Raw genomic sequence first — 26,169 nt, forward strand, 5'->3', positions numbered from 1 at the left:
ATGAGGAGTAAAGATGCAGCTAGGTCAGATGTCCTAAATGTTTCTTTTCTGTATAAGGTTAGATATAATTTAATAAAATGTCTAGTATGTCTATTTCAGCAACTATTGCTACAGGGGTTTATTCCGTCAGTTTGGAAGCATGCAGCACTTCGTAGTCCACATGTGTGGTGATGCAGATGAACCATCAGACTGTAGACCTATTAGTTTAGAATGCATTTTTGGAAACTTTTTTTATATTATGCATTTTTATGGAAGATAATAAGGAAATGAAAATATTAATCAGCATGGTATTAGTAGGAAAAGATCCTGTTACAAACTTGATTGCTGTCTATACTCCAGTTACCACAGCTTTCCATAGTGGCATGTTAGTAGATATTATATTTTTGGATCTAACAAAAGCTTTACTACAGAACACTGTTTTTCACGTAATGGAAAAGTAGGAAGTCAATAGTATTATTAGATGTTGAATAAAAGGGTGGTTTGTTCATAGAGAATCGAGTATCAAGGTTACAGACTGTTGTTGTGTCTTTCGTCTTTTCCCGGTTAGGGGTTGCCACAGCGGAACTCTGGTCCATTAATGATTGGTAGTTGATTTTTACGTGCCGAGTTACCAGCCCTGACGCACAACCTTCAACGACGGTACACCCATTCACGCATGTCTCCACGCAGAAGACGCTCTAGCTGAGAATCTAACCGGACAGCGTCTTACTGTGAGGCGACAATGCTACCGCAGCACCATCACTTGAATCAATATTATTCATTACACATAGGAGAGTCCTACAAGGTTTGGTATTTGGTCCAATACTTTTTAATGTAGTTGTGACATCAGTACCAGTTACAAATAATTTCCGGATCCAGAAATTTACTAACCATATGAAAGTAGGAGGAATGGTAGCATTAGAGGACCACAGTAATTTATAGACTTACTTAGACAAACTCTGTGCTTTGTCCATAGCCAACAGGATTTTAATACTAAGAAATGTATGGCCGTACATATGGGGAAAAACAATAGATGCAATGCAGGTTCCAGGTCATTTGTCTGAAAACTTATCTGACTGAAAAGTGTAGAAGTATATAGAAAGTATGTAATGATGTCATTTCTTATTATTATAGGAGTTATTATGGATGTGAGTCTTGCAGATTGTGTAGATTGCAATGGTCAGCATCATGTTGTACCCCAGATTTGTGGATGTTTGTGTTTGTGCTACAGCACTGATTAACTTTGTGTGGTGTTTTTATTTTGTCTTTCCAATTGTATGACCATGGAGTTAGTATATATAATTAAGGTGGGTGTGTGGGGGGGGCAAATATATTTGTTGTGGAGACTCTTTTCAGGCAAATGAGTTTTTGAGCAACTGAATATTTAGACAAATGGGCTAAAACTTTTGGGTTTTAGGCAAATGACCTGGAACCAATATTCATACGCTATATATATATATATATATATATATATATATATATATATATATATATATATATATATATATATATATATACACACACACACACACACACACACACACACACACACACACACACACTCTGTCTCTCTCTCTCTCTCTCTCTCTGGCAAGAGCAGAAGAATGTAAAGAGTTAGGAGCAACTGGAATGTACCTTACAAATTCATTGTTATATGCAAGAAATAGAAAATTTTAGCTTCCTAAAATAAACTATATTAAGAACTATATCTTATAGAACTTTAAGGGATTGTATTACCATTATACAAAGCAATGGTAAAACAGAGTTGGACTATGGCTCTGATTCTGTGTTGATACATATGGAGCTAAGAAAAAGTATAAATATTTTACACAAAATTAATTCCAGGAAGAAGAAATAAATTGTATAGGAAAAGAATAATGGATTTCAGATTACATTCAGTACATTACAGATTACTTAAGAATATTTAATGCTGCATGTATGTAAAATGATATAAAGATGAATTATTAAGCACTGTTATGGGATTAAAGGTAATTGCTCACCAGTGTGGAGTAAGAAATACCTTCTTGTTCAGATTAGATAGATACTGGCGTATGGAGTATGATTCCAGCAACAGGCAGTCAGAATGTTTGTAAGTGTTTAAAGTGAAATTTGGACATCAGTTATAGAGAAAATGTGTTTGAGATTAGGAATTTTGGTGGAAGCCCCTTTACATGACCCAAAAATGGTCTTGGTCCTAAAGTGAAGCACTGAAACATTCATTCCCAGTGATACTTAAGAATGTTATAAACTCTAAATTTTCAGACTTCTGTAATAATCTACTTGCATTGATTAATAATTTGAATATTTAGATCTGGAACTTCCGTTTTTCTGTTAAGTTTCCATGCAGCAAGGTTATTCCCCAACATCACAGTTGTAGTATTTTTCCACTAAGAATTATGCTACAGTATTGCCTTTGCACATAAGCTCTTGAAGGCAAACATGTTAAACTCAGTTTCACAGATGTATTTCTTAAGATCTGACAAGCACTTCACATGACATAGAATCTTAATGGCCAAATGCATTGCCACTGACTCAGTTGGTAGCACTATCATCTTTATTCTGGCAGAACAGAACCTTGTGGGGTTTATTCCCACACAAGGTGTTTGAAGTCACTACAGACACTGCAGTGTAGTATAAGTAGGGTAGTCTGTGCTCCTGAGTGTGTAATTCCTTAGATGAAACATATAGCCAAAGTCCCATCTGCATGAGTTTGTGGATTAAAAGATGCCATAGTGTATACTGAAAAGAGCACAGGACCCTCTCTGGTGACCTAACCTATTTCCCCTACTCAGTATGAATACTATCTCAAATCTCCCTTAAAAATATGCCATGCACCTAGTAGGACAAATGATTCAATAAAATGTTAATAAATAGACAAATATACAAACATCCAGGCAAAGGATGTGGTCTAGTCTCATGAGGGTTTGTAGTCTAGGTGATATTTCTTTAGAATTGTGCTTTACATAACATGAAGTTAGTAGTGCTAATTTATTAGCTTGAAGCTAGATACAGTCTATATGACAGATAGTAAATATAAGGCATTCAATTCCCATTACATCTCAATATGTAACTGGGTTAGGGGTCGTCTAATGGTAGTGGGGGACTTTTCAAAGCCTGACCAGACCTCTGTAGCTGAATGTGAATATTAGTTACATTGTAGGGTGACATATTGCTGGTTCATGGTGGTAGGGGCTTGTCAAAGGCTAACCAGACTTCTGTGTCTGAATGCCAACATTAATTACACTCTGGGGTTTTAGGTTCATAGGTGTGTACTAGGCTAATGGCCCTGGAGCCTTTACAAGCCTAGTCCATAGAAGTGCCTTGGCATTGTGCCGCCCAACGTCAGTTCCCAGTGCCTGTATCAAGTAGAGCCACTGGAGTGATCCCCAGGGTGAACTTTCTATTTCCCATCCACTCATCAAGATTTCTCTTGAAGAGGGTCAGTGAGGTGCTGTGCTTGAAATGTATGGAAAGTCTATTCCAGAGCATGGGCAGCCTCTGGGTTATGAACCTATCCCTCCAGCATGTTCTTTTGACTGTGGTAATGAGGTTGAGGTCTCTGGAACGTGTGGTGCGGAAGGATTGAAATTTCTTTAGATGTAGCATTTCTAACAAAGCTGGGTCAGACATGGCTTTGTAAGTCAAGCAGAGATCACGTCTTCGTAGACGATATGACACAGAGAATAAAGTGGAGTTTTTTGATCTGCCCGTGTAGACATATGTTTAATGCCTAAGATCCTCTTCGTGAGGTACTTTTGTGGCTTCTCCGGCTGTTGCAGGTGTCTAGTGAGGTACATGCCAAGTGGGACATTAAACTCTGTGATTGGTCTAATGAGGGAAGAATAGAGAGAATTGATGACCTCTTTCTTCCTGGATGCAAAACCCTTGGTAATGAGATGTGCCACATAGGACTTTCTGACCACAGTGGCAATGTGGTGGTCGAAGGAGAGGTTGCTGTCAACCTGTGTCTCCAGATCTCTTGTAACTCCTTCAGTGGGTTCCCATCAATGTGGTAATTAGTGGGAACTGAGTTTTTCCCAAAGGGGATAACGACACATTTTTTGGCATTAAGCTTAAGGCCGTGGTTTCGACACCAGTCATTGGTCTCAATGAATCCTTTCTGTAGGATGTCTGTGAACTTGGTCAGGCAGAGTCCCTCCGTGTTGACCTGGATTTCTGAGAAGTAGACGCCAAACAGGAGAGGACCCAGGACCGATCCCTGTGGTACTCCGCTCATGACTGGTCGGCAGTCTGACTTGAGTCTGCTACTTTCACTCTGTGGGTTCTATCTGTGAGCCAGATTGCAACCCACCAAACGATATAGGGGTTGATGCCTAGTTTGGTGAGTTTATCAATAATTCCTGCGTGAGGAATGGTGTCAAAGGCCTTGGCCAGATCAAGGTAGGCTGTATAAACTGCCTTACCCTCATCCACAGCTCTGGTGACTGACTCAAAGAAGTCAGGAGCAGGCATGATCTACCTTTCACAAAACCAAATTGCGTGGGATCTAGAGTTTGGAGATTCCCTATATCCTTGTTAATTAGGTCCATGAAGATGTGCTCCATAGCCTTACACATCAGACTTGTCAGGCTAATGGGGCGATAATTTCCAGGGTCTGTAGCCTCCTTTATGGAGAGGGATGACTGTAGCAGTGCACCATTTGGAAGGGACAAAGCCTGAGATGAGGCTGTGAGTGAACAGGGCACACAGATGTGGTGCGAGTTCACTTTGTAATTCATGTAGAACACTGCCATAGATATTGTCTGGTCCCATGGAAGCTGTAATCTTGGCCTTGGGCAATGCAGCTTTAACATGTGCTGCAGTAATGCTGGATGCCTGATATTCTTCCAGTATTGAGATTGATCCTTTGGGGTGGTAAAGTTGGCACTGAATCTGTCGGCCAGTATGTTGACAATATCTGTTGGCTCAGTATAGGAGGTGCCATTGTGCAGTAACTCAAAGCAAATCTGGGTATTGCCATGGAGATTCTTGATATAACTATAGAAGGCTTTGTGGTTGTTTTTAGTGTCAGTCACAATTCTACTTTCATAGCTGGCTTTGGAGGTTTTGATGAGGGATCTCAACTTTTTGTTGAGGCTAATAAGGGATTTTTTCTAGTCTTGGGATTTCACCTATTTCTACAACAGTTTCTTCCTTCTGTTGTACAGTTTATTAATGGCAGTGAACCACCAGATTGGCTTCCTTTTTTTGGAGGAGAGCGCCTTGGTTCTGTTGGGTATGGCTAGTTCCATGCATTTATGTACATGTTCATACAGTACATTGGTATATGATTCGGCAGTCATGCATCTCTTTTCCATTGGCATGGGTGCAGTGAAATTAGCCACCTCTGTTTTTAGGAGTCCAAAGTCAGCTTTGGAGAAGTTGTTCATAGTGGATACCTTTGCGAGGGGTGGAGGTGAGATGTGGATTTCCATGGTGATTAGTTTTGTGGTCGGATCTAACCAGGGAGGAATTGACTATTGGTGTAGAGCAATGATTGCATGTGTTAGTAATAACCAGATCAAGGATGTTGCTTCCTCTAGTGGGGGTAAGAATGAGCTGGTCCAGGGCATTGGAATTGATGAATTACAGGAAAAGGGCCAGTGCATTGGTGCATGTGTAGTTTTCCCAGTTGATGGAGGAGTAGTTGAAGTCACCTAGTGTGAGAGTGTTGGGTTGGATCTTAATAGTTTCCAGGGTGCTTAGGAAAGTGGAGTGAGAGTCCTGGGACGTGGTTGGGGACCTGTAGCAGGCTACGACCTGAATCACTGTCTTAACCAATGTTAGTTGTACCTGGAGTATCTCAGATGTGTTATGTTGGGCTACCAGTCTGGAGGTGTGCATATCCTTTATGAATATGGAGACACCACCACCACCTTTGGAGCTTCAGTCCATGTTCTGGGGCCAAAAGGTATGGAATGAGTTATAGCCTGGTAGCGCAGGGGTGCTTTCTGCTGCTTTAAACCAGGTCTGTGTTACAGCACAAATGTCGATGTTCTCCAATTTGAGGAGTGCTTTGAGATTTAGACTTCTAGCGTTGAGCAGCATACCATCAGACTGCATTTATTTATAGCTGTTACAGTGATAAATTGGTCTTCGAAACACCACCTTAAAAAGGCACAATATGGGTGGCAAGAAACCCAGGGGTGACAGATGCAGATCATTTCTGGCAAAGCATCAAAGTCTGTCATTCATGTCATCCCAAGCAGACAGATACTGGATCCCCTTAGAATGACACCAGAAACGTAGCCAATTGTTGAAGTCAATCATTTTCTGTTTGTACTGCAGTATCATTCTGGGCGACAGTAGGATGCTGCTCAGGGCTAGGTTCATACCTGCCTGGGCCACATAATCTGAGAGCTCCACCATGTCTCTTTTCATGTAGTCCAGGGAGGTGCATATCAGGTTATTCACACCCACATGGACAATGACAGATTCATACTATTACTTGTTGTGGGTGACCTGAGTGCGTGTGTTGTGTCTGATTCTGGCACCTGCTAGACAACTGACTGTTACCTTCTCCTTATTCAACCTAGTGAGTGGGACATCAGTGTGCCTCACTATTGAGTCACCTATGATTATTGTACTGGGCAAGCTGTTTTGCCTTAGGGGCTTAGGTTGCGGGGCACACTGTGTAGGTGATCTGTGTGTCTTGTGGTTTGTGCTGTGTTGTGGTGGTCGAGTGTGTTTCTGCCTTGGAAGTCTCTGCTGTTTGGGTAGATTTCTGTTGAGAGCCTCCACGAAGGTGGGTGTGTGGTTTGTGTTTTTATGTGAGGGCTGTGATGGTGGATGTTCTGGAGGTCTGTGTTCCATGTGTTGTGGTGCAGGATTTGAATCTGAAACTTTATTTTTCTAACCAAAATGGTCAATTAACTCATTATGTACTATGTTTAAAAAGGAAAAGCACCTTCATTCCACCCACAAATCCCACTATATATTTGTTTGAACAGTTATGTGAAACACTTATAAGGGGATACATGAAGGTTTATAATAATACATGTGATAGCTTGACAGCAGGTGAAAGATTTTGCCTCCACCAATTAAGTACTTCTGATACTTATAGGGTGATGAAACCGGACAAGGGTGGGGGGGTAGTCATTATGACAAAAACTGAATACACTAGCAAAATGCTGGAATTGCTCAATGCCACCACCACTTATGTGAGGGTTTCTAAAAATGAGTTAAATAGAGCTTATACAAAACTTGATTGGCAGTTGTATGAGTGGCTTATGGATGGAGTGCTTGACAAGGATGAGTACGGCTATTTGTCTGTTGGTTCACCGGTCATTCCCTCCATCTTCGGAATACCTAAAATTCATAAAAATATGTACGATCCACCGTTTCGCCCTATTGTTTCAGCTAGAGGTTCCAAGACCGAAGCCATGGCATCCTTCATTGATCACTATTGCAAGAGTGTGTTTAAAAAATTACCACATGTTTTAAGGGATTCTTGGCACTGTTTAGAAGTTATTAGAAACACACCATTGGAGGGAGAATTCTTGATGGTGACTATTGATGTGGTTAACTTGTTTTCCATTATACCTAATGAGGCAGGGTTGGAGATGTTTAACAATAGTCTAAATACACACAGTTCTATGAACACATCAAGAAGAAATGTAATTGTTGAGTTGACCGAGATGATACTAAACAACAACTATGTTTCATTTGAATCGGAGTATTTCAAACAGAGTACCTGTTTATTGATCGTTGGTCTGTTGCTGTTTCATTAAAGGCTTCGTGTGTGGTCTATCCTGGGTCAGTTTTTATTACTGGTTATCTACACTTTTTGCCTTTTTATTTGATTTTACCCAAAATAACTTCACCCTAGCAGAAACTTTGTTCACTAACATCAAACTTCTTCATCCCCAAAAAAAAAAACAAACATTCTTTTCATCCCTGGCAGAGCTCCTCCCTTAAATAATGATTTTGCTATTAGGAAAAAAAAAAACATTCAAATCAGTCCAATCACACACACTAAACTGCTAGGCGTAGAAACATTTGACATCCACATAGCACAAACCATTAAGAAAGTTAATAAAAAACTTGGTCATCTCTACAGGAACAAACAGTTTATGACAAAACGGACCAAAGCAATCATCGCAAGGACTTATCTTCTATCCACCCTCCTCTATGCCTCTCCCATCTTGACCAATCTCTGCCAAACTGATCTAAATAAAATGGAATCTTGCTACAACAAGATTGCCAAGTTTGCTACTGAAGCCTCATATAGGTCCCATCACTATCTATCCCTTAAGCAACTCAACTGGCTTGAGTTGTCTCATAAACTTCTACTCAATCAACTCTCTATAGCACACAAATTCTGCTACCTTCCTGAGATAACTCCAGCACTTCAGTCCCTAATTCAGCCCCACATTCCCTCTAGAGCCTTAAGCTCTAGTAACCAGAACCTCATAACTGTCATCAAACATAAAAACGAAGCTGGTAAGTCCTTCTTTGTCAGCACCATTGCTAAAACCTGGAACACACTACCAAGCCAAATAACTTCTACCACCTCCTTTAGTCAATTCAAAAAACTCCTGAAAACCCACTATCTAAGTAACTGGCTATGCTCATGCCACTCACCAGGCTAATCCATACCATGAGAATTTGTCAGGGTACAGCTATGTATAAACAGTTTCTCCCCTGAAAGCTTCCAAACCCGTGTACATTTACCTTACAAAACTTATAACTGCTAAAGAAAAAAAAATTGCACCTCTGATTGTCTACTGTAAGAAATGTTCATCACTAGCATGATGTCCTGTTGTGTGTATATATATGCTATATGTATGTTTAATCACTCGCATGTTGTCCTGATGTGTATATATGCCATATTTATGTATGTCCTACTTCTTTTTACTCTCATGTAATGTATTATAATGTGGAGCTTTTCTCCCTGGGCCTCCGCTGAAAATGGACCTGTGTCCAGTCAGAGTTTCCTGGTAAACAAATGTAAAATAAATAAATAAATAACTAAATTTTAAACCAGAAAGTTGAAAGTATAGAAAACCTGCCCAAACGGCCAATGAACTGCAATTTCAGAGCCAGAAAGCACTCCTCTTGTGGTAGATAGACTACTTAGTGCTTACCACTCCCACTGATAAGCTGAAAGGCTTCCTTCTAACACAGAAAGGTCTGGGGAACTCAGAAACTTACAAAACAGCCCTAGACACAGCAAATCTGTAGCTGGACTACTCTAGTAACAGGAAAGGCGGAAAAGAAGCTTAGAACTTTTTTGTTGTTTGTTTGCAGAAAAAAACAGTTAACTTGTAGCTGGAATACCTCAAAGAGAGTTTAAAACCTTGCGGCTAACGCTCTGTATGCTGTGCAGACCTGTATTTTAGTCTATGCTACTCACTTTTAAGGTTAAGAACTCAGTAAGATAAAACTCGCAATGAAGCACAGGTTAATCACTTATAGTCAAAAGAATAGCACTTGCAGTATGAAAAATATAGTTAAGCAGCAACAAAATGCAGTTAAACAGTAATGAATTGCAGTAGATAATGAAATATAGTTAATCGGTAGATTGCTTTGAAACAGTAGCTCACAAATCACAACAGTAACAGACAGCACTAATAAAACATGTACTACTAAGATGTCCTTCAAGGATGCATCTGCAGTCATAACATATGGGTTGTCCTGCCTCAGGCAGCCCTTCGGTCGGCCGGATTCCAAAGTCTGGGTCTGGCCTCGGCTGATGTCGCACCTTCCCCGACGTCAGAGCGTCTGGGGTATAAAAGCATCAGCCGATGCCATTTTCCCCAGTCTTTCTTGCCGCGCGGTGCCCGAAGCAGAAGCTGTTCGCAAGTGCTGGTCGGTCAGATCCAGTGATTTCAGCTACCGAAGACTTCGAAAAAGCTAAGTACCCCGTTGGGGACTCTTTCTTGCCTCAGCCGATGTCAGATAAAGTAAATAATTGTTTAACTTGTGGGAAACAAATACCTCATAAGGATTTCCATTCCTACTGCCTTCCTTGCTTAGGCCCAGACCACGACGTATCGTCCTGTTCAGCCTGTGCTTCCTTCAACCGACGAACTCTTAGATGTCGGTCGGAGTTTGCAGAGGAATTTTTTGGGGCTAGTTTTGCATATAAAATGCCGTCGGAGACTCCGACATCACATTTAGTGAAAAAAACGGAAGGACAAGGACTGACATTCGCGGCCCGCAGTTTCGGCTGAAACCACGGTAAGGCCTACCACGAGTGTCTCAGTTTCGGCCGAAACCGAGTCCTCGGCGATTCCTTCATCCGAAACCATTCAACCGACCACCGCGGCCCGGGAGGCCCCGGCTGAGTCTGCTACCGAGCTACCTACCGAAACCAGTGTCCAGGATATGTCCGACACCATACCTTTGGACATATCTACTCCTGCACATGGGGCAGCTAGGCCCCCTGCCTCCATGTCCATTAAGGCCTTTTCTAGGGCTAAAGCTGCTAAACTTTCTAAAGCTTTGCTTCCCAAGACTACCTCCCAGAGGCCTTCCTCTAGTTCTCAGATCCTCAGCCTTGCAGAGGACCTTATTTCTTTAATTAGAGGTTCACAACCTCACCTGGACAGGGCCTCTCACCCTCCACCAGACAAAAGGCCCAGGACTGAGCCTTCTGACCCACACTCTTCAGATGACTCCTCGGATGGTTCTGAGTTGTCAGACCACCAGGAGGAGGCTTTTTCGCCCTATGAGGATTCTGATGCTGAAGAATCTATCCCTTCGGCCTCCCCTCCTGAAGAGTTTTCCTTTGGTGAGACTCTACACTCCATGAGAGAGCATTTTTAATGGCAAGGTCAGGAATTCTCTGATTCTAGAAAAAGATTAAGGACCTTTTTACATTTGCCTCAGCATAGGCCCTTAGCTATACCTCCTGTTTTGAATGTAATTGATGATATGTACAATGATGTCAGTACAGCCCCTGATACTCTCCCCCCGGCCCCTGCCAAACCTGATAGATACTACAGGGTCCCGGATTCTCATTTCCATCTGTATAAAGCCCATTCTGCAGACCCAGAAACTATTACTCTGGGCCCTAAAGGGGTTGCGGCTGCCACTGCCAAAAATCCTCTACCTTCTGAAGGAGAGTCTAGAGCTTTAGAGAAATGGGGAAAGAAGGTATATATTTCTGCAACACTTTCCATCAGGGCACTAAATTGTCAATTTCATATGATACAGTACCAAGAGTATTTGTTAGATGAACTGAACAAGAAGCTTTCTTCTCCTGAGCCCCTTGACCGTAAATCCCTTCAGGATTTGGTACACAACTCACAGCAGGTTAGTAATCATTTCTTAAAGTGTGGTTATGATGCATTGGAGGCTTCATTTAGGTCAGCTATGACTGGGGCAGTTATTCGTAGGCATGCCTGGCTGAAGGAACAATCTTTGCCAGACCATGTTAAAGCTAAACTCCTGGATGCTCCAATGGAGAAACAAAATTTATTTGGCTCCTCTGCTCAGGAGGTTTTAAAAAAGTATGAAGAAAAGGCAAAATCTGTGCAAACAGTTAAGGATTTCCTACAAGTACAACCACCGAGATTCAGCAGAAACTGGCCTACTAAGAATTGGTCCTTTCCAGACTTGGACAGAGCCCAGAGAGGCAGGAACAGACACCCAGGAGGCAGAGGCCAATCTAGGGGCTCTTACAGAGGCCGTCAGTGGCAGCCTGCCAACCAGAGAGGTAGTGCAACAGCAGCAACAACAACTACTACCCCAGGACAGGCTCAATGACTTTACTCTGAATCCGCCCACCAGGGCTCAACTGGAAGCACCCTTGGGCGGAAAGCTTGCTTTATTCTCAAGAAATTGGCATTATGTTACAAGGGACACATGGACACTGCAAATAATAGACAAAGGATACAGGTTCCACTTCCACACTTTGCCAAAAAGAAACGGAATGCCAAACCTACCACCAAATCAGAGGGCAGAGGCTTTAAAGCAGATCAACAACTTGCTTCAAATGAAAGCTATAGAAAAGGTGCCACTTTCAGAACAAGGCCAAGGATTTTACTCCAGACTATTCCTTGTACCAAGAAAAGAAAATCAATGGAGGCCTATTCTCAACCTGTCCGCACTGAATACTTACCTCATTGTGCCAAAATTCAAGATGCTGACCCTACAGCAACTTCTTCCCATGTTGGGCAAGGAGTCTTGGCTGGTGACTGTAGATCTCAAGGAGGCATACCTGCACGTCCCTATTCGACCAAACTGCAGAAGACACCTCAGATTTCTTGCAGGATCAGAGCATTATCAATTCTCAGCATTGCCCTTTGGCTTATCTACTGCGCCCAGAGTATTCACGAAATGCCTGGCATCAGTAATTGCACACTGCAGACTTCAGGGATTCAAATCTACCCTTATCTGGATGACTGCCTTATACAAGCGGACAACAAGGTAAATTTGATAAAAGACTTGGCCTATGCCATCCACCTACTACAGGCATTGGGATACACAGTCAACATCCAAAAATCAAGACTGGTTCCATCCCAAAGGATAACCTTTCTGGGTGCGGATCTAGATACAACCACCCAAATGGCCTTTCTCACAGAAGAAAAACAAAAACAACTTCCGGATTACTTCATGAATCTGACAAGACAAGCTCAGCTTACTGCAAGGAAAATCCTGCAGGCCCTGGGTTATATGGCATCCTGCATAATTCTGATACCACAGGCCAGGCTGCATATGAGAAAATTACAATGGTATCTAAGGAGTGTATGGTCTCAACACAATCACAGTTTGGAAACTTTGATACCAATCATTCCTTGCCTTCAAAAGGAATTCCTGTGGTGGGCTCAGGCCTGCCAGTCCAACAGAGGGTTGCCTTTCAACAAACCAAAAACAAAACAAAACAAACCATCACCACGGACGCTTCAGACCGAGGATGGGGAGCACACATGGAGGGCAAATGTATCCAAGGCCTATGGTCTCAAGGACAGCTACACATGCACATAAACCAAAAGGAAATGCTGGCAGTGATGCATGCAATCGAGGCTTTCAAACCCTTCCTCCATCAAGGCCACCTGTTAATAAGGACAGACAACACCACGGTCATGTGGTACATAAACAAGCAGGGAGGCACACACTCCTACCCTCTATGCCGGCTGGCTATGAATCTATGGGAGCTATGCCTGAAACTCAATATCCAACTGCAGTCCCAGTTTGTGCCAGGAAAGGAAAATACACTGGCAGACAGCTTAAGCAGAACTACCATGGATGCACACGAATGGATGCTGCACCCAGACATCTTCCAACTCATAACAAAGGCATGGGGAACGCCGGAAATAGATCTGTTCGCCTCCCCCCTCAACCATCAACTGAAGACATTCTGCTCAAGGATATACCACCCACAAGCATGGAGGGTGGACTCTCTCTCTTTCAGCTGGAAAGCTCTAAAAGTATATGCCTTCCCACCTCTCCCTTTAATGTACAAGGTTCTACTGAAGATCAGGGAGGAACAGCCAAGAGTGATTCTGATGGCTCCAGACTGGCCAAGGCAACACTGGTATCCACTATTGAGGAGCATGTCACAGGCAAAACCATGGCCTCTCCCCCTATGGCCTCTTCTTCTGACGCAGAACAATTTCAAGATCATGCATCCCAACTTAAAAATATTGCAGCTAACTGCCTGGAAAATCCCTTAAATCCAAAACAAAATGTTTTATCACAGAGAGTGAAGGACATTATCATGGAAGCTCGCCGGCCTTCCACAAGGAAGACATACTCAGCTAAATGGAAAAGATTTTTCATTTGGAACACATCAAAAGGCTTAGATGTGACAGTGGCAAGCATGACACATATTCTGGAATACTTAGCAGAACTGTTCCACAATGGCCTTTCCTATTCTTCCATTAAGATTCATGCCTCAGCAATTTCAGCAGAATACAATGTGGATCCACCTATCTTCTCACACCCTCTCCTCAAGCAATTTCTGAGAGGGATCAAAAATATCAAGCCTCCAAGAAAACCCCCTTTACCTGCTTGGGATCTCAACTTTGTCTTGGAGAAACTAACACTTCCTCCCTTTGAACCAGCAGCATCAGCGGATCTACAGTTTCTGTCTTGGAAAACTGCATTCCTTCTGGCAATAACTTCAGCAAGAAGAGTATCTGAGTTACAAGCATTAATGGCTGTACAGCCATTTCTTATCTTCCATCAGGACAGAGTTACACTAAGAACTAATCCTACTTTCATGCCAAAGGTGGTATCTAGGGTATCCTTGAACCAAGCTATTCACTTGCCTACGTTCTTCCCAAATCCACAGAATAGAGGGGAAAAACTTCTGCACACCCTGGATATACACAGACAACTACGCTACTACTTGGACAGAACTAAAAGTAGCAGAAAAACTGACCAGCTATTTGTAGCATATGCTGCTGGGGTGCAAGGAAAAGCAATTTCCAAACAGACAATTTCAAAATGGATAGGAAATTGCATTCGATTTTGTTACTCCTTTCATGGAAAGTCAGTTCCTGCAAACATCAGGCCTCATTCCACAAGGGCCACGGCCACCACTACAGCCTTCCTACGAGGGGTGGCTACCAAAGACATTTTAGAAGCTGCTACTTGGAGCTCCGTGCATACATTTACCAAACATTACAATCTACCTTTATACTCCAGATCCAGAGCAGGCTTTGCTACTGCAGTCCTGCAGGGGATCTTAACTACACCATCTTTTTCTTAGTACCTCCTCCCCGAGATTAGCTATGGTATTCTACCCATATGTTATGACTGCAGATGCATCCTTGAAGGACATAGTACAGTTTTGTACCTACCATAAATGTAGATGTCCGATAGGTATGCATCTGCAGTCAGGTTTACCCTCCCTCCTACCCCTCTGTGGTATTCCTAGGGTGTTTACCCCTCTTTCAGCTAGCTGGGGGAATCTATTATGGTGTATTTGTTTGTATATACATGTATATATATATATATATATATATATATATATATAATTTTGCAAATGTTTGGAATTCTATTGCATTTATCCAAATTTAGCCTTCCTAGAGGGCACCTGGCATCTGGGGCAAGAAAAACTGAGGAAAATGGCGTTGGCTGATGCTTTTATACCCCAGACGCTCTGACGTCGGGGAACGTGCGACATCAGCTGAGGCCAGATCCAGACTTTGGAATCCGGCCGACCGAAGGGCTGCCTGAGGCAGGACAACCCATATGTTATGACTGCAGATGCATACCTATCGGACATCTACATTTATGGTGGGTACAAAACTGTACTTTATGTACTGTGGATAGCTTATACTACATAGGAGAAAGCTGATTCCATCAATGTGCTGTTCTTCCCCATTCAGTTTTGTGTTTTATTTAATGTATCTTGTGATCCACAGTAACCCATATCCAGTACAATATTCTTAGTTATGTTTTGTTGTGGCTTATTTATATTGTCACTGAAAGGTTGTATTTTATGATACAGGTTTGGTCACTGTCACAAGCAGGTGGTGTAGACCTGAAGGGAAGCCACTGACTGTATGCATCCAAATATAGGAGTTATTGAAAAATGTAGTGGTTTGTATGCAGGCATTGAATGTTTCCCAGTTTGCTTTAACCAGCTTGTTATGTGACTTTTTTTTTTGGGGGGGGGCAAAGTGGCTTGTGACATTTAGGACTGAATATACAGGTAAGTTGGCTAATAAATTTGATGTGAAATTTTTTTTAAATGATACATTAATAAAAGAAAACTTACAGATGCTGCATGCATATTTCATGTAGCTAAGAGGTACACATATTGAGGCAAATTAAGTGTACTGCTTCAAAGAATTGTTATATTAGGATATTCTGATATAACAATAGTGATATATGTATTGAAATGTGTGGTTGCTTTTTTGAATGTTAATGTGCATAAGGGTGTTTGGAATTTATTGTGACAATTTTCTTAGTTTATATTCACTTTTTGATAGTAAATCTTATTTTAGCAAAAATGTTATTATAAGGGTACCCATTTCATCTGATGTGGTTATCTACATTCCTAGTCAAGTTGCAAATTTTCAGTAATATTGCTGCTTCTGTTTAGTCACACTTTTGTTGAAGGTACAACTGATGTCATCAGCTTCACTCTATGAGCTTTACATTCTTTGCTTTTGCTTTCTTTGTAGATGTTGCCATGTATATATTACTGTGCACTGCTGCGCTCAGAAAATGGCATTTGTGTATTAATGTAGGGTTTTGTTTCAAAAAGAAAACTAGGATTAATATCTTCTATTGTTGTAGTCTACTATTGTAAGATAATGTTTCTTAGAAACTCTAGCCAACTGATAAAATTTCTGGTTTATTGACCTTGGATTTCTGTAAGGAAAGTCACCAGTAACAGCCTTTACATTATTAGCTTGGCAAGGAGATAGAGTTGTTTCGTTATGCTTATAATATTAATAATGTATGCATAAATCTTTTAGGCTTCTGACAGCTTAGTGCTTTGCTTTCCTCCCTGACTCGTATTATTTTAATTACTTAATACACTTTGCATTGGTGGCCACAGATAGCCAGCCTGCTGGGTATGAGGATTGCATGGAATTCTAATTGTTATTTATTGTTTTCAGCTTTTTCTTTGGCATGTAGTGTAATCATAGAGCTAAGACAGAGTGGGCTGTCCATGTACTTCATATGATCTCATTTGTAAGAGAGAACACTTGTATAAGAGAACGCTTTTTCTTAGTTAAAAAAAAATATGAGAAAACTTTAATTTAAAAAGAGTTTTTGCTTTTGGGCTTTTGTATGGGATTGTGGTGCAATGGGGTAAGGGCATTTGCTTTTACCCTGCTGCTGTGCAATCTTGGAATTAATTGGAATTGGTATAAATTAGCAGGAGGTATGGAGTGCAGATCGGCTTACACCATTTGCAAAAAATGTTTTGCTCTTTGATCACTTTAGATTCTCTCTAAAGTGATTTGTTATTTGAACTTCTGTTGCGAATATTCGATATTTGATGAGGCACACTATCTTAAGCTTATTGTTTGTGCTTCAGACCACCACTAGGTGACACCACGAAACCATTCCCTGACTCCTCCTTATTTCTGTAAAACCTGCTTCCTTGGTCATGTTTTATCCATCCCATTGACAATTTTTGCCTATGAGCTGTCGCTATTATTTTGATAGCTCACCATTTATCAAAAATTAAATATTTATAAACATTTAAAATTACACAAAAAATAATTTAAATATTGAAAATGTTAAGAACAAAAACCTAAAAAAAGACAAATATTTTTTGCAGGGGGCAAGCTCCCCACACTACCAAATTATGTATACCAATTCTTCATTTACACCAGAGTGAAGAAAAGGGAACAAAAAATGTACAACAGGGTTGTGCAGTACAGTACATTGTGGTGAAACTCATTACAATGTTAAATTCTCGCAAGTAATCCTGTCAACCACAGCAGCGATCACATGTAGGTAAGCCTATTGGCAATTGCCTGCCAACTCAAATTATCATAAAAGTTTAGTAGATAGTATGGAGGTTGAAAATCCAGTCACTATGTATACTGTACGGCCATATTATGTCAGTCATGGGTTGTTTTTACAGAATTTATTTTGTCATTATTGTATATATTTTTTCTTTAGAATCTGTTCCATCACAGAAAGAAATTGAACGCAGACTTGCAGCTCTACAAGCAGACCCAGTCCACCCTGTGCCTTCTGATCAGGACATGGAAGATCGGTTAGCTGCGCTACAAGGCCGCAGACCTCCATCACAGAACCCAAGACCAGTAAGACTTGTGTCATAATTGTATTAGTGAAGCTATACTCATACATTTAAAAGAAGCATTCAGTCAAAGAAAAGGTGGAATTTTTGACATTTAAATAGCATGCATAGTTATGAGTACCTGTAGAAAAGAGGGAGGCATAGAGTTAGAAAAGAGGGACGCATAGATTAAAAAGTTGTTTCCCATTTTCAAGTTTCATAGTTTTATAACTAGATGTAAAAACATGCTTTTTCTGAGTAAAAGTACATTGTCAGTACATTTCAAGTCCCAAAATGAGAGCCTGTGATGGTCATAATATTGATTACTGTTTTGCAGTAGCCTTAGCTATATGGGTTATATCCATTCAAGGATATATAACAACCAGACAGCTTCAAATGCTTTATGAGGTGCCTTCCACATGCCCAAACTCTGTGGCAGCTGATGCTGAGCTGACTAAAAGACAACTTTAGGCACCAAGCCCTTCAGAGGTTTACTGTTTCCAAAGATTACCCTCTTCTGGGGATTTTTTGAAGATTAGCTTGTGCTGTTCCTTTGCTAGGCAGATAAGTTCACTTTGGGGAAAAAAACTTCAGTTTTTTTGTTTATTATTAAATCTCTTCAGGAAAGTTATTTTAAAGCTAGGATTCTGTGTTTAAACAGTCTTGTCACAAGACTGTACTGTACTTTTAAACTGGTGCTCTCTCTCTTTTTCCTGAAAGTTTAAAAGTTGCTTAACTCATTCACTACAGAGCAACTCAAAAAATGCTGTCTTCTTAATACCACCATAGGAACAACAGTGCAGGCTGAGCTCTTTTTCAGATAATCCATTTGTAATACCATACAGAAAACAAATGTTCATAACTCTGAGCTAGATTAAAAATGTAAATGGGAAAGTTGTTCAGTAGACACCGCTATTTCCAGTGGTGTAAAGGTTGGTAGTGTGTAGTGTATTTAACTCATTATTAAATATTTACCAAGGAATGCTGATGTTATGCATCTTTTTTTACCTTTTTGTTAAAACAAATCACAGTATTTTGGTGAATGTACCATGTAGACTCATGCAATTTGTAATTAGTTTGTGTGAATGCCACTTTTAAAATGATACCTTAACCATTATTTTGTGATGCTCCTTTGCTGAGATATTCACAGAAATATGATTAATGTTATATTTCTCATACTCTGACAATGAAACAAAGGTAATATGTCATCACCTGTAACAGACAGAGACTACATATCAGTGTACAAGTTGTGTGGTTTGATGTCATCTTCAAAATGATCCATCATGTGTGCGATCACCATGCCCCATAAAAATGAGAAATATCCTAATTTCCATAATGCGACCAATAAGCCAAGTATTTGATTTGTGTCCTTGACATAGATGAGCATTATTTTTTTGCAGAAATTGCTGTTTATTTGTTCTGCAGTGAATATTACACTTCACAGCTGATATCACCTTACTTCCTTGCACACATATTCACAGAAATATGGAATTTATATTAATTTTCATAATTCTACAAGCAAACAAACTGTGACATCGGTCCACATATGATATTCAGAAATCATATTATTACATGAAGTTGTACATTTTGATAGTGGCTTCAAAAGGAATACCTCACTCATCACCTTGCCATCTTTCCTAGCAGGGTTATTTACCAAAATATGAAAAAAATGCCATAAGTTTCATAACATAAGATCTGATGTAAATCTTTATTCATTCCTTACTGATAGGACTTTGGTTCCATCCTCGGAACCGACATGGCCTTTTCCAAGCTCGCGCCAGCCAAAAAAGTCACAGTTGAGACCTACCCATAATGCCCCTCTCATAGTCTCACCAGATCTTGTTTGCCACATTCCTTGTCAGACGTGCCTAGCCTCTCTCTCTCAAGCTAAGTGAAAATTTTTTTATTTTTTGTGTAGATTTCTCTCAAAGCTTTGTTCTTTCTAGTAAGTTTTGCTGTTTACTTCCCTCGCCTGTAACCTGCTTCTTATTCCTACCCTCACCTTTGGTAGTTAACCTTTTACCATTGTTGATACTGTCCCTCTCTCCTGCCTTTGGTAGGCCCTCCTTTACCACTTTTGGTATATGTAAATGCCATCGTTGGTATTCTCTTCTTCTCCTCTTTATCCTCTCAAAAAAAAAAAAAACCTCCCTTTTTCTTTTCCCTTGTTGTTGTTTCCTTCTGGATAGCTCTTTGTTGTCAGTACTATGTCAGACAAAGGTAAGTTGGGGTTTAAACACTGCGACAAGTGTGGGCGAAAAATGCCCAACTCTGACGGTCACGCTCACTGTGTTTACAGTTTGGGAGTGGACCATATAAATGCTGCTTGTTACATCTGCACTAGTTTTAACAATCGCACTGTAGTAGAGTGCAAAAACAAGTTAATTTTGAAAGGTTTAGTCAAAACGTCTTTTTCGGAGGCTCTCCCTGGGTTGGTAGTCTCACCACCTCCTAAAACCAAGAAACACAAGGAAAAACGGAGTCACTCTGTTCCTACATCCATGACAGTTACGGAACCGAGTCAGCACCAAGCTTCTTCATCACCCTCGGCGCAGACCTGTTCGGCACCAGGCCCTGTGTCTTCCCCCTCGGTGCCGCCTCTACTGTTGACTCCTATTTCGGTTCCAGCTTCGGCACCATCGGCTTTGGTGCAATCCTTGGTTCCGACACCTGCTTTGACGACCATACCTGCTTCGGCATCATCCCCAGCCACGGTGCCAGTAGCTTAATCGGCTCCACAGACTGTGACCTCTGTTCCTAAGGTTGAACATCTTCCAAGAACCAGATACTCTCCTACTTATGACCCTTTTTCGGGGGAACCAGTTTAGCCCCATTCTTGAAAGACCTGACTGTCCTTCAGCAGCCTCCTGTAGCAGCCTTTCTGAATAAGATGTAGTGCGGGTTGTGGACCAGCTTCTGGCAGCTAGGGGATTGCCAACCCCGGCTAGACCTTCTGTTCCCTTTGGCTCGTAACCTTTAACAGCATACTCACCTGTTTATCCTCCTCCAGCCTCTACCCAGGCCCCGGAGATCTCGGTACTGATAACCACCCCGGTGCATACTATCTCGGCTCCAACTGCGGAGTTTTCCTTGTCGGCACCAACCTCCCTTGCTGCATCAGCTCCGTTGGAGTCTGTACACTCTCGGAGCAGTGTTTGGACTGTCTGTACCTTGGTACCTAGCCTGGCGCCATCTATGTCCATGGCTCCAACAGCTTCCAGTCCTCTTGGAGCTCCTCATCTGAAGGCGGGCTCCTCAGGACAGGGTGTGACCCTGGTTCTGAGGTTGTCCTTCTCGGTTCCGGGTTCGCATCCCTCCTCGGGTGGGCCTGCTTTCCAGGTGATGGAGAGGGTCCTTGCCTCCACAAGCTTGCAGTCAGCACCAATGACATCCACACCAGAACCCCCCCTCTAGCATGCAGCTGTCCCAACCCCCAACTTTGGGATCCTGGGCACGTGAGCCAGAAGACCCCCCCCTTTGAAGGGAACTCTTTGACTGGAGTCCTCCTCAGAAGATCCCACTGGGGAGCCACCCCAGAAGAAACGGTGCCAGAGGAAGCACCTTGATTCCCCTGAGGAATCTATCACTGAGGACACCGATTGCAGTGAGGGAGAAGGGTCCCCACAGTCTCCCTTAGATGACATCTCATTTGGAGACCTTCTTGAAATCCTCAAGCAGCGGGGAGACTGGAAGTCCTCTAACCCTTCTTCTGAGGAATCTGTGTTCTTGCAGGCCTTCCATGCCTGGCCATCTACTTTCTGGGTGACACCACCTGCGGATGAGCTTATAAATCTGATTGTGCAGCATGCCTGGAAGGCCCTGGACAATGCAGAACATGTCCCCTGGAGGCCGGACAAAATTCTATCCAGCCCCCGAAAACCAGCCCAACTGGTCCAAGCAGTTGATGGTTGATTCCATGGTCGTGCCGGCAGCCACCAAGAGGGAACTGGCAGAAGATATTTCCATCCTCTGAACAGGGAGTCTCGGGCCATGGACAGACTAGGGAAGCGGACCTATGCTTCAGCGACCTTTGCCATTCGGTCACTGAACTATCTGGCAGACTTCACTCGCCTCCAAAGAGACCTAATTTCTGAAATGTCTTCCTCTTTGATAGGGATCCTGTCTGATGAGATGTGTGACACTGTCGCCTTGCAGCTAGCTACCCTTGATTCTATCTCGAATTCCTCGATGCATTTGATATCTCACACCACCAAGGGGGCAGCTCGAGCTGCCACTTCAGGCATTGTCATGAGACTTCATGCTTGGATGCATTTGTGTGATTTCACAGACCCCTTTAAATCTTCCTTTGTCAACGTGCCTGTCGACGAATCTGAACTTTTTGGTCCCAAAGTATGAGACACACTAGCACGAAGAGAGAAAGATGGAAAGACCTTGTCTGCTCTGGGCATATGTTTTTCCACCTCCCAGAGGTCCTACTCCAGGAACCAGAGGGGAAGGAAATTGTTGTTCAAGAAATCCCAAGGATCTTTTGTGACACTCATGGTGAGCAAACCCCCAGAGCAGAGGGGGCAACTCATGTGGAAGACGCCCCTTGCAGGGTAGAGGGGGAGTTCCACATAACCAGGGCGCTAGAGATTCCTTCTCCGGCCGACTCTACCAGCACTCGTGAACAGCGGCCCGATTGCTTTCCTCTGGAAGCAGTCAGGGGTCATTTCTTTCTGCATCTACCAGCCTGGAAACTTACAAATACTGATGTTTGGGTGCAGAGAATAATATCCAGAGGGTACCAGATACTATTCAATTTAACTCCCAGACCCATCAAACGAATCCCCAATGTACCCTCTAATCAGAGGAAAGTAGCAGCCTTAGAAATAGAAAAGCTGCTAAGAAAAAAGAGTCATCCAACCAGTCCCACCAGACCCTGAGGGGATCCAGGTTTTACTCGAGTTTCTTTTTAGTGCCAAAAAAGACAGGGGACTGGAGACCAATCCTGGATCTCAACCTAAAAACTAATGTCTTTCAGCTTTTCCTGCTTAGGGGTCACCACAGTGAAACTCTGGTCCGCTAATGATTAGCAGTCAGTTTTTATGGGGCCGAGGTGCCAGCCTATCACCCAGCCTTCAAAGAAGGCACACCTATTCACGCATGCACCTAACTGCATGTCTTTAAACATCACTCTACCGCGGGGAGGACAAGCAGAATCTCAGCCTGTTGAACAAATTTATCAAACCTCAAAAATTCCAGATGGTCACGGTACAGTCCATTCTCCCCTTTCTAGGGAAGGACAACTGGATGTGCTCTATAGATCTCCAGGACGCGTATTACCACATCAAGATGGATCAGTGCTCCCGGAGATTTCTCCACTTCTGGTTGGGAGCCAGTCACTACCAGTTCAGAGCACTGCCATTCTGTCTCTCAACAGCCCCCCAAGTGATCACCAAATGTATGGCAATTGTAGTAGCTCATCTTTGACCACAAGGATTCCAGGTGTTTCCGTATCTAGACGATTGGCTTCTTACCACCTTGACCAGAATCTTCTAACCTGCGGCCTCTCTTACACTCAAGGCCTCACTCTCCACTTTGGGATTATGATCAACAAGGACAAATCTCAGATGTTACCAACAAAAACACTGGAATTCATTGGAGTGGTCTTCGACACAACATCCTGTCAAGCTTCCCTCCTTCCTCACAGGCTTTCAAAAATAAGACACCAAATCCAAGCCCTCTTTCCAGAGACCTTTGTACCAGCACACCTTGTACTGCAACTCTTAGGCTTCATGGCAGCTGACATTACCCTAGTACCACTGGCGAGGTTGCACATGAGAATATTACAGTGGTCGATCTTAACCCACCCACTCGATCACATGATACGTCTTACAAACCTTTGCAAGAAAGAAATGCTGTGGTGGATGAAGCCTGAATCAAATTGTCAGTGCCGTCCATTCTGTCTCCCCCAGCCCAGGGCCACGGTGACCACAGACGCTTCCCTGTTGGGGGGGGGGGGCATTTCCAGTGAAAGACCATCCAAGGCACCTGGTCCCCCATGAAGTTCAATTTACACATAAATGGCCTGGAACTGAGGGCAGTTCTCTTAGCATTGCAAGCATTCGGGACCATTGCAGTTCAATCTGACATGTCAGTCGTCTGGTATATCGACAAACAAGGTGGAACCAGGTCTTACCCCTTGTATCAGGAAGCCATGAGGATTTGGCAAGGAAAGTAGCTTCCAACCACTTTCTTATAGCAACGCACATTCCCGGGAGTTCCAACCTTATTGCGGACAGTCTGAGCAGGAACATCCTGATGCCTCATGAGTGGTCCCTCAATCCTGTAATAGCGGATTGGATCTTCTGCCGTTGGGGCAGGCCTTGCTGCAATCTGTTTGCTTTCCCTTTAAACAACAAATGCAGAAGCTACTTTGCCCTGATCCCCCCTCAGGGAGAATCACCGAGGGACGCTCTAATGCACGATTGGCCCCCGGGTCCCCCATTTCCCCTCATCCTGATATTACTCCAGAAAGCTCAAGGTTGGGAAGCAAGGTGATCCTCATTGTCTGTTATTGGCTCCGTCAAGTCTGGTTTCCTTTCCTATGGCCTCATCTGATTCACAGCCCGTGGATCCTGGATCAATCTCGAGGTCTCTGCTATCTCATCCTCAGGGATTGATTCACCCCAATCTCCACAGCCTCAAGCTCACAGCTTGGTTCCTCCACTTCCAATGATTGCCAGGCTGCCTGATGTCATCTCCCATTCGTGAGATTCCTCTGGTTTCACACAAACCTTTCACCAGGAAAATTTATTCTAGTAAATGGACTAGGTTCTCTACTTGGGCCAAAGATTAGAACATAGACCCTTTCTCTATGCCTTTTTAAAAGATCCTACAATACCTGACTACTCTTCTACATGCAGGAGCCTCAGCATCGACAATCACTGTGCATTTAGCAGCAAATTTTCATAATGGATTTGATAATTCTTCTGTTATGTTACACCGTCTGTGCAAATCCTTTTAGAAAGGAGTATTACACGTTAAACCTCATGTCAAGCTCCCCATAGAACCCTGGGACTTGACCTTGGTACTTCAGTCATTAACAAGCCCTCCTTTCAAGCCTTCTGATTCATGTGATATAAAATTTTTATCATGGAAGACTCTACTTCCAGTAGCACTCACTTCAGCGAGAAGAGTTTCAGGCCTTGAGTGTCAAGAGACCTTACTTGAACTTCCACAGGGATAGAGTGTCCCTTCGTACTGGCCCTTCCTTCTTGCCCAAGGTCATTTCTGGATCTTCCATTAAGCAATCTGTTGACCTGCCGTTTTTTTTCCCTCAGCATTTGAACAGAGGGGAGTATCTTTTGCACACTCTTGATGTTCATAGGCAGCTTCGTTTTTATTTGGACAAGACTAAATCTTTCAGGAAATCGGATCAATTGTTTGTAGCCTTTGCAGGACCCAGATTTGGTAAACCTGTCTCCAAAGTGACTCTATCCTCCTGGCTTAGAAACATCATTACCTTTATTTACCATCAGGATAAACTATCCTTACCTTCCAGAATAAAGGCTCATTCTACTAGATCGATGGTTACTTCTGTGCCTTTTCATTCCAGAGCCTCTATGGATGATATCTGCGCAGCAGCCACTTGGGAAAGACCTCATACCTTTATCACTCATTACAAATTGGATTTGGCCTCCAGGGAACGAGTATCTTTTGGTTCTATGGTGTTCAGGAATATCCTTCCATAGGGCCACCCAGGACTCAAGTAGCTGGGGACTCAGTCCTATCAGGAAAGAATGAGTAAAGATTTACAACATCAGATAAAGAAGTTATGTCTTACCATAACGTTCCATCTGTGTTGTAGATCTTTATTCATTCATTACTTCCTGCCCTCCTTCCCCTTGCCTGGACTCCTGGTGGACTTTAGGGACTCCTGTTTAAGGTATTTGCTCAGACAGAGCCTCCTACTGTTTCTCTTACTAGCTCTATAATATAGGGGCGGGCAAACTTGATCTGGAGAGACTATGAGAGGGGCATTATGGGTAGGTCTTAGCTGAGCGTGTTTTGGCTGGCGCGAGCTTGGAAACGGCCATGTCTGTTCCGATGATGGAACCGAAGTCCCATCAGTAATGAATGAATAAAGATCTACAACACAGATGGACCATTACGGTAAGACATAACCTCTTTTTATAAACAAAATGTGGTATCTCTACATGTGTACAGCATACAGATACAGTTGTTTTAACATGTAAATACTGATACTGTCTTCAAAATGAGGTCTTACTTAGCCTGTTGGTATGTTCCCTACTACAGTTATTCACCAAAATATGAAAAATATAAAATTTTATAAACAAAAGTTTGATATTTGTACGCGTGTACAGCATACTGATAGTTCTTTTACCATCTTAAAATGATTTTTTACTCAGCATGTTGACAACTTCCCTAGCAGACTTATTCAACAAAATATGAAAATTATCATAATTTTCATTACCTAAGTCATGATTAGCAATCTTCTTCTTTTGGCTTTTCCCGGTTAGGGGTCACCACAGTGAATCACCTGTCCGCTCATGATTGGC

At 42.4% G+C, this 26,169-nt stretch overlaps 1 protein-coding gene across 3 annotated transcripts in view; it reads left to right on the forward strand.

Annotated features, from left to right (window-relative positions):
* The window catches only part of ZFYVE19 (zinc finger FYVE-type containing 19), a 641,592-nt gene that overhangs the window by 267,543 nt on the left and 347,880 nt on the right, over nt 1–26,169 (forward strand). For all 3 annotated transcript variants that reach the window (XM_044074191.1, XM_044074190.1, XM_044074192.1), the window contains exon 6: nt 17,524–17,669. In XM_044074191.1, the coding sequence (XP_043930126.1) occupies nt 17,524–17,669 (146 nt within the window). The remainder of the gene's footprint in view (nt 1–17,523; nt 17,670–26,169) is intronic.

Source organism: Protopterus annectens, chromosome 6.part0, assembly GCF_019279795.1.
Source record: "Protopterus annectens isolate FY-2018-M chromosome 6.part0, PAN1.0, whole genome shotgun sequence".
In the NCBI taxonomy this organism is placed as follows: domain Eukaryota; kingdom Metazoa; phylum Chordata; order Ceratodontiformes; family Protopteridae; genus Protopterus; species Protopterus annectens.